The sequence below is a fragment of the Rattus rattus genome, chromosome 4 (assembly GCF_011064425.1).
Source record: "Rattus rattus isolate New Zealand chromosome 4, Rrattus_CSIRO_v1, whole genome shotgun sequence".
In the NCBI taxonomy this organism is placed as follows: domain Eukaryota; kingdom Metazoa; phylum Chordata; class Mammalia; order Rodentia; family Muridae; genus Rattus; species Rattus rattus.
In genome coordinates this window covers 56412997-56422403 of record NC_046157.1, presented here as the reverse complement: position 1 = coordinate 56422403, position 9407 = coordinate 56412997, and the positions used below count along the sequence as shown (strand labels likewise).

Here is a 9407-nt window from a genome sequence, read left to right as displayed (position 1 = left end):
CAAAGGGAAAGAGCAGGGAAGAAAAGAGAGCAAGAGTAAGAGAGAATGAGGTGAGAAGGGGGTAAGCAGACATATATATATATATATATTTTTTTTTTAAAAAAGAAAATTAGAGGCGATGGTGGAGCAGGAATAGGGTCATCATCATGATCTCTGACTACTTTCTGCTTGCTTTGGGGTGACGTGTCTCTAGGGAACCTAGAGAAGTGGGTATGGGATGTTTGAGAAGCATCTGTGTCTGTGAGAAGAGATTGGAATATCTGGAGTTCGCTTCTCTGGAGCTGTCCTGGGACTCGACAAGATGCTAGAACATATTGTGCTGTCAGAACAACAGCACTGGTGATGATATGGTCCAGACAAAAACTTTAAAGCATTTTGATGTTCCATTTCTTAGAGTTCTTATAATGGGCCAATGACGAGGGTACTGCACATGCTGTGCCGTAAGAGGATGTTTGTCCTTCATTTGTTTGCGACAAGTTCTTACTCTGCAACCTAGGATGCCTTCAAATTTTCCACTCTCTTGCCTCAACCTCCCAAGTACTGAAACTATAGGCTATCATGTTCACATTTTTTTCTTTTTTTCTTTTTTTTAAGATTTATTTATTTTATATATAAGTACACTGTAGCTGTCTTCAGACACACCAGAAGCGGGCATCGGATCCCATTACAGATGGTTGTGAGCCATCATATGGGGGCTGGGAATTGAACTCAGGACCTCTGGAAGAGCAGCCAGTGCTCTTAACCACTGAGCCATCTCTCCAGCCCTCAAGTTTACTAATTTTCAAACGGAAAATCTTTTGAGGAACAGGGTCTCACCGTGTAGTCAGGACTAACCTAGAACCCACTATATAGGCCAGGATAGTTTCAAACTCAGATCCACCTGTCTCTGCTTCTGGAGTGCTGGATTAAAGGAAATCACCCCCATGCCTGGATCAAAAAAGTCTCTTAATTAGGAGGTTAGAAAATCTGTTCTCTTCTGTTACAGGATATCTGAACCTGTTTCTAGTTAGGGTGTGTCTTGACCCTTAGCGCACACCTTTAATCACTCTGGCTGGAATAAGACATGCCCTTAGTATTCACCTTTAATCTCAAACAATGAAGGTAAAGAGAACTCTCAAGGACTTTTGAAAACATTTGAGCTCAAACTGAATGCAGTCTCTCTCTCTCTCTCTCTCTCTCTCCCTCTCTCTCCCCCCCCCTCTCACACACACACACACACACACACACACACACACACACACACACGTTTCAAACTTCTGACTGTTGATAACAAGCACAGAGAATTTAAAATTTCACTTTATTTCAAAGGTCTGGAGATAGGCAAGGATTAACATTGGGTCCACACATGACAAGGTATCTTGTACAGTGGCCTCTCTGAGATATCTTGGTCCATCAGTCCTTTCTCCTGACATCACTTCAGTGTCCTTGGCAGAAAGAGAACCAAATTCATCCCCGGAAATCCTACACAGGAACCCACAGCCAACTGTAGCTGCAACAGAGGCCAGGGGGGTGAGCAGACAGTTTTTCCAGGTTCCTCAGTAAAGGCAGAAGAGTGTTGGAAATGCATAGCAAGTTGAACCACCAAAATTACTGTTACATACAATCTGTCTTCCAAAAGTTTCTGCATGAATAACTTTTGTTTTTTGGGACAGAGAATGATATAGTCCAGCTGGCCTTGAACTTCCAATCCTCTTGCCTCTACTTCCCAAATGCTGGGATTACAAGCATGTGACATCATATCCAGCTCACGTCAAGAAATTTCCACCAAATGGTACAGATGGCCCAGTGGTTAAAAGGGTGCATTGCTCTTGCAGAGGTTCCCAGCACCCACACTGGGCAACTCCTGTAACTCCAGGGGACCTGATAGAGTATATTTATGAGTATATTTACGAGTGTATGTTCAAGCACTCTGATGACAGAGTACATCAGACACACTGAATCCTCCCTCGCAGGAGGTTATGAGCTCCCTACCATGGGTGCTGAAAATTTAACTTAGGTCCTTGGTGATACAGTCTATGCTCTTAACCGCTGAGTTATTAAATTCTCTAGCCTTCTCTGTTGGTAATTTAAAGTTTACAAGTTGAAACTCAGTTCTTCTCTCAGGCATGCCATGTTTTATGTTTGTTTGTTTTGTTTTCTTATGACTTATGCTGTTGCTGACACACCAGAAGAGGGCATTGGATCCCATTAACATATGGTTGCTGAGAACCTAACTCATGACCTCTGGAAGAGCAGCCAGGGCTCTTAACCGCTGAGCCATCTCTCTACCCCCTAGGCATGGCTTGTCCTGACTGATACACTTCAGCTATATTAATTTTCTTCTCATGATCTCAACCCTAGAACATTCTAGAACAGCACTGAAATTGAATTTCAGGGAAGAAATGGTCCACAGAGGAACAGAGAGCCAACAGGTCTGACTTCCCCTCTGCTCAGTCACTGCCCTTCCACGCCAAAGAACATCTGGAACACATCCCCACACCCCCTGGCATTTAAGAACTGATACAGCTGACCAAAGTCCATGTGGTTCCCTCTGGCTCCATGGACATTGAAGGCCTTTTCTTCAAAAATGGAAAATTTCCTCTGTTCCTCCATTTTCTCGGTTGTACTGTCAAAAGGAATGTCTTCTCGATGGCGAATTAAAATCCTCTTCCAGTTTAGTTTTCTGAGTCTGAAACATAGTTTTTCAAAGTAGAAAATTTCAAAACATACTTTCTATAGCACTGGGCTAGAATCTGTAAGACACACTCATCAGAATTGGGAGTCGGGGCGTAAATATTAACCCCAGCACTTGGGAGGCAGAATTCAGATCTCTGTGAATTAGAGACTAGCCTGGTCTACATAGAGTGTTCTACACCAGTCAAAGCTATATAGTGAGATCCTGTCTCAAAAACAAAACAACCAAGAATGACCTGCCAGTGTGTTTTCCTGTAAGTACAGAGGTAATCTCCCAGGGGCTTAATTTTCTCAAATGGTTCTCATTACATCTTAACACTCATTCATGGTCACCATTACTGTCTTCCATTATGATATCACTTTTGATTTTAGTAGTTAATCATTTATTTTGGGAGAATCTCAGGCTGGCCTCTGTCTTGATATGTAGCCAAAGGCGGCACTGACCTCTGGATCCTGTCCTTTCTACCTTCAAAGGGCCAAGATTACAGATGTGCACCTCCGTGCCTGGTATACGTGGTACTGAGGCTAGAACCCAATGCCTTGTGCATGCCAGGCAAGCACTCTTCCAGCTGAGCTACAGACTCAGCGACTGCTGCAAATATTTTAGTGCTTAAGGAACTTCTCAGAAACCAAGTAGAGGAATAAGATTTCTATGCGAGTGCCCACAAACAATCCCCACTTCACAAGTTGAAAGTTGACCATATTCTTTAGATAAGGGAAGGGAGGAATCATGAAAACTGACAGGTCCTAGATCACTTGGGAGAGGGAGCTCAGTTTATTCCTCGAGCGTTTATAGATGTGCACCATGCTAGGGGAGGAGTAGGTAATGCCATCTATGCATGACTTCTGCCTTACCACCCACTTGAGACTGCATCCTCGTAAAGACATCCATCCCCCTGCAACATCCTTATTTCTACATCTCTAGCATCACCTTTCCGCTTACAACTACTGATATGCTATCTAACATAGGTGAACCCTCACCTTGACCAGAATTCTTCGCAAGCACTTTGTGGGCCTTCCACACAAACAACGCCAGGTTTCCCAGGCATGCTAAACCCGGACAGGGACAGTTCCCTGGCCCACTCTAGGATGTTTCGCCTTTTGCATTTGTTGTAGATGTGATGGCTGTAGATCCAGAGCCTCGTGAAGGTGAGATCCACAGGCTGGACTGTGCTTTGCCTGGCCGGGCAGGGTGAGGCATCTCTGTTGACGTAGTCAGAGGCATGCTCTCTAACCCACTCTGTGGCATTCAGGATACAGACCTCTCCCAGACAGTGCTTCTGCAGGTATGCTGTCAGATCTGCGTTCAGCTGAGTCTGCTGGGATCTACTCAGCGATACTGATCTGATAGGAAACACAAGGGAAAAATTTCAATCTCCTTCGGCAAAAAAAATAAATGCAAGAATTATTTTTACCTTCATGTTAATTTTGACTGGTACGGTGGACACGATTTCTATAACATACCTCACTGTAATTTCAGGCAGGACTGTAGGGTATTTAAAGGGAAGAATGCAAGACAAAGAAAACATCACCTGAGAAGAGGAGGAGGAAGAAAAATGCTATAAACATTGTTTTAAAACTCTCTCTCTCTCTCTCTCTCTCTCTCTCTCTCTCTCTCTCTCTCTCTCTCTCTCTTTCTCTCGCACACACACACACACACACGCACACAGACACGCACACTATTCTTGACATGCTCCACTCTTTCCAGAACAGACAGAATTGAATTACCATCGCTGCCTCACTGAAGTCCAGGCTCACATTAATCGTAAAGTATACTTGCGATGACCGCCCCTCCATTGTCCTCTTCTCAATACAATCTTTGAGCTCTGCTAAGGCCAGTTGGTCATTCACTATTAGCTCATTCTCACCAGGGAACATACTGGCCAGGAGGTCCAACTCGGAGAGCTGGGCCTCTGCCTGCTCCATCTCAACCATGCTGAGGCATCTGAAGTTCCTAAGGAGTTGAGGATAAGAGAAAGAATCAAATAGAGTGACACAGATATTTCCTTCAAGAATACTTAATTCCTTCATGAAATGAAAAAAGCAGTCAGAGTCGTCTCCCCGTTATTCTATTTTCATATATCATATGCTAAGGGTCAAAACAACGACAGTAGGCTACAGACAACTTCGTAGATATGAGTGCTGCCTGTTCTTCCAGAGGACCTGAGTTCAATTCGCAGTGCCCATGTTTCATGGCTCACAACGACTTGTAACTCCAGCCCGTGGGCATCCCATGCCCTCTATGGGTACCTGCAGATATATGGCACACACAGTCACACACAATCAGTCTCTCTCTCTCTCTCTCTCTCTCTCTCTCTCTCTCTCTCTCTCTCTCTCACACACACACACACACACAATTTTTTAATTAAGAGACAATCCACTGGAATTCATAAAAGTCTATGCAGTATTCAATATCTAGACAGTAATTTATCTAGACAATTGAGCTGGCATTTCTAGTTACAACAGTGGCCATTCTCCCTGAGAAATACGAACTATGTACTCAAAAAGCTATGCCAAGGGTATAACCTGAGGTGTAGTTGTGATCAGTTACACAGGAACCCTGGAAGAACAGAGTAGGAGAGCAAGTAATGTGATTTTCTTTTAAGTACATATTAATGTTTACTAGTCTTTTACAACTTTTATTTTATCTATTATGAGTGTTTTGTCTGCATGTATGTCTGAGTACCGTGTGCATGCCTGGAGCCATACATAGGTGAGAAAGGAAACTGAATCCCCTGGAGATAGAGTTAGAGATGGTGGTAAGCCACCATGTAGGTGCTGGGAATTGAACCTGGGTCCTCTGGAAGAGTGACCAGTGTTCTTAACAGCTGAGCCACCTCTCTACCCCCATTCAGTGGTCTTTAAATGGAAGACCCAGGTAGGTGTGTGAGATGACCCTACAGGTAAGGCAGTTGCAGGATAGAACAAGGCCTGTCATTGGACGAGAAGGAAGGATGGGCAGGAGAAAAGTTTGAGGGAAGGAGAGGAGACTGGAACGGAAAGGACGAGAGAGGAGAAGGCAGAGAAGCCGCCACTGAGAGAGAACATGGAAGCTGATGTTAAGATTCCACGCTGCACCTTTGAATGTTCTTAAGGGATGGATGTGTACAGGGTTTTGTATGTTGAGGTGGGCAATTATATCTTATCAATTGGATCAGAGGTAATTGTGTTGTATGTTCTTTCTTGTAGCAATTTAAGTGTAAGAGAGTGTATGGTGGCTAGGACACTGAGCTGCCATGGAATTATGATGTATATTTCTGCCATGGTGGCAGCCTACCTTGGGAACTGGAAGGGTAGAGAGATTGTTGCCAGGCTCAGAGAGAAGCCTTTGGCAGTGTGATATGGGATGGAGCAAAATGGGTGAGAGGCTTTGCTGACTGAGTTTAAGATATCTATCAGATATCTTGGGGCACTGCAGTGACGGACCTAGAGTGGGTAAAAAGACTGTTTTAGTTTTTATATTTTTACAACAACAAAGGTGTGTGGGCTCATGCCTGCAATCCCAACCTTCAAAAAGCTAGAAAACAGCAGGTTCCCAGCCAGCCTGGGCTAGAGAGTGAGACAAAGCAAAACAATAAAAGGGAAAATGATGAACAGTGGGGAAAGTCGACTCCTCCCATAGCTCCCTTTTCCTGTTTGAAAGGTGCAAACTTTAGAACACGGAAACAGCAGAAGAAAGTTAAACCTTGACGATATCGTCCTCTGTCAATGACTTCCTCCCTTATCCACCTAAGTCCTGCATCCAAGGCAGTTCTGATGCTTCACACCAGAACACTAAAGCTGCTGGCCAGGCATGGTGGCACATGCCTTTAGTCCCAATTAAACTGGGGCATTGACTCAGGATATAGGCAGGAAGATCTCTGTGAGTTCAAGGCCAGTCTGGTCAACACAGTGTTACAGACCAGCTACAGTATATATGTAAACAAACAAATATTATAAGGTCATTAAAATATACATTGTTACTAATGTTCATGAAATGGCTGCCTTGAAACAGCAAAGGGACAACAAAAATTATTGATATAATTATCAGTTGTTACTGTTTTACAGTTTTGGATCAAAGCCAGGGCCTGGTACATGATCACACATGCATGAAAAAGTCAGAAAAGAAAGGCACCGAACAGTTACTGGTCAACTCAACACAGTTGGGAGACAGCTTCTGCTTCCTAGTTTATACACCTTCAGACTCTACACAAAAGATGCCATTTCTAAAATGGGAACAATATGGCTGCTGTGAAAAGTTAGAATGTGTGGCCAACCAGGGAATGGTGGTACATGGTGGTACATGTCTTTAGTCCCAGCACTCAGGATTCAGAGGATGCACACACACACACACACACACACACACACACACACACACACACACACGGGAGATTTAAGGAGCTAGACCAAACCATAAGTACCCCCAAGTGTTAACCCAGTTGTCACACACACAGGCGCAGTGACAACGGACTGGGCAGCTGCAGCATGTGTGGTATCTCTGAGTTCAAGGGCAGCCTGGTCTACAGAGTGAGTTCCAGGACAGCCAGGGGTACACAGAGAAATTCTGTCTAGGAAATTAAAAACAAAACAAAACAAAACAAAACATGTGACCAATGCTGAAAAGAATGGGTGGATGGCCAGGCGTAGTCGCACAAGCCTTTAACTCCAGTACTTGGGAGACAGGCAGGGATTATCTCAGTTGAGTCTGAGGCCAGCCTGGTCTGCATAGTGAGATTTTATGTCAAAAACAAACAAATAAACAAACACCAACCAAAATGATTCCCGTCAGTGAAGTGTCATTTGAGTACCTGCTAGGATTTATCAATTCGACAAATGTTTCCCAAACAGTTGTGTGCCAGGCACTGTGCTTGACAGTAAGAAGAAAAGTAACAACGGCAGCAGACTGTCTCTGCTGTCACACAGGGTTAATTTAGGGACAGGAGTCTTTTGCTGTGTTCAGTAACTAACTGAGACACGCAGGAATAACAAGCCCTTGTGGGCCAGGGATGGGACTATGTAGGGTTACGGGGAAAGCCCAGCTCTAGCTTGCCTGGTTGTCAGCTTGACTATATCTGGCTGGACTCAACTAGTACTCAGGCTGCTGAGCGGGTCCATGAAGGATGGTCGTGATCAGATCATTTCTAAGTGGTAAAACCCACCCTAAATGTGCAAGGCACTTTTTGGCGGCAGCCCAGATAAACAGATGGGAGAAGAGGTTCTTGGTTGATTTCCCTCACCGGAAACCCATCTATCCTGGGTCTGCTGCCTTCCTTTGCTGGTATTAGAACCATCTTTGGGCTTAGAGACTTCTCCAGCACCAGACTGGCACTGCGAAACAGAAAGACTTGTAGACTGAGCGACTACTGGATTTTCATGTTCTCCTCTCCAGCGTGAGATGGGCATGCTGGACTACCTGGACCATACCTTGTAAGCCAATCTAACAAGTCCCTCCACCCCTCTTCTAGGCAAGGAGTGTAACAGCACGTTCAGAAAACAGCAGTCAAAGGTGTGTTAGACCAGCTGGCTAAATAGAAAGTGAGCTGGAAGTGGCGTCAAAGAGGATAGAACCTTGGATTTCACCTTCACTGGCACAGAAGGCCATTGCAGGAATTTAACTCACGAAGGGGCTCCTACCCACTACTATGAAGAAGGAAGCAGGGAGACCTGGGAGAGATGAAGGGGGCTTGGGTTAGGGTACTTGTGGTGGTTCTGGATATAGGGGAGTAGAACCAAGAGCCTTTGCTGTTGAATTATATAGCTATGTAAGGATGATCCCAAAGTTTAAGCTCCTGGAAAAATGTATTTGTGATTTATTTAAATAGATATAATTGTGGGAATGTGGCCAGCCAGGTAGTGGTAGCACATGACTTTAGTTCCAGCACTCAGGAGGCAGAGGCAGGTGGATCTCTGAGTTCAAGGGCAGCAAGGTCTAGAGAATGAGTTCCAGGACAGCCAGGGCTACATAAAGATACCCTGTCTAGAGAAAACAAAAACAAAAACAAACAAACCAAAAGAAATGTGTGGCCAATGCTTAAAAGAATGGGTGGATGGCCACGTGGAGTAGCACAAGCCTTTAACTCCAGTACTTAGGAGGCTGAGGTAGGGATTATCTCAGTGAGTTTGAGGCCAGCCTGGTGTACACAGTACACAGAAAGTTCTTTGCTAAAGTTTCATGGCTTCAGTAAAATTTGCTTAGCTTCAGAGAAAATCTCAGAGAAAATTTCACTGGGGTAGGGACAGGTCGTTCACAGACAGACAGACAGACAGACACACACACACACACACACACACACACACACACACACACACACACACACACACACACACACACACACACGGCTTTGTCTCCGGAGTGCTGAGAGGAGCCAATGCCCGGGGAGATTTAAGGAGCTAGACCAAACCTTAAGTACCCCCAAGTGTTAACCCATTTGTCGCACACGCAGGCGCAGTGACAACGGACTGGGCAGCCGCAGAATGTGGGCGGGGCCAGGAAACACCAAAGCTGGTTCTGGCCAATGGAGGGAAGTCCTGCTTCGGCTCCCGCCCATTCGAGCCCCGGCAGAGAGATGTTCTTAGTTCCGCTTAGCTAAAGCATCCGGGGCCGTACTCACCGAGAGCTGGGGCTCCCACACTGCCGATACCCCGAGTCTGGACGCGCTCGCAGCTCAGGTCTCACCCCCAGAGAGACGACAGGGAACGGCGCGACCTTTGAACCCTTCCTGCGGGAAGCCAACTATCCGCTTTGCCGGCCGGCG

General features: G+C 45.2%; 1 protein-coding gene across 1 annotated transcript; it reads right to left on the bottom strand.

Moving 5' to 3' along the window:
* Positions 1–1278: 1278 nt before the first annotated feature.
* Rwdd2b (RWD domain containing 2B) lies at positions 1279–9407 on the bottom strand. Its single transcript, XM_032900485.1, has 5 exons — positions 9264–9407; positions 4402–4635; positions 4138–4205; positions 3655–4017; positions 1279–2668 (listed from the first exon to the last, which is right to left on the bottom strand). The coding sequence occupies exons 2-5, from the start codon at positions 4606–4608 to the stop codon at positions 2434–2436; spliced, it is 873 nt and encodes a 290-aa protein (XP_032756376.1). The 5' UTR covers positions 4609–4635; positions 9264–9407; the 3' UTR covers positions 1279–2433.

Excerpts from the sequence above, each read along its gene's own strand:
- Rwdd2b (XM_032900485.1), bottom strand. The coding sequence starts at position 4,608 with ATGGTTGAGATGGAGCAGGCAGAGGCCCAGCTCTCCGAGTTGGACCTC. Across the intron at positions 4,206-4,401 it reads ACTTCAGTGAGGCAGCGATG|GTGATGTTTTCTTTGTCTTG; the intron begins GTAATTCAATTC and ends TCCTCTTCTCAG. Across the intron at positions 4,018-4,137 it reads CTGCCTGAAATTACAGTGAG|ATCAGTATCGCTGAGTAGAT; the intron begins GTATGTTATAGA and ends GTTTCCTATCAG.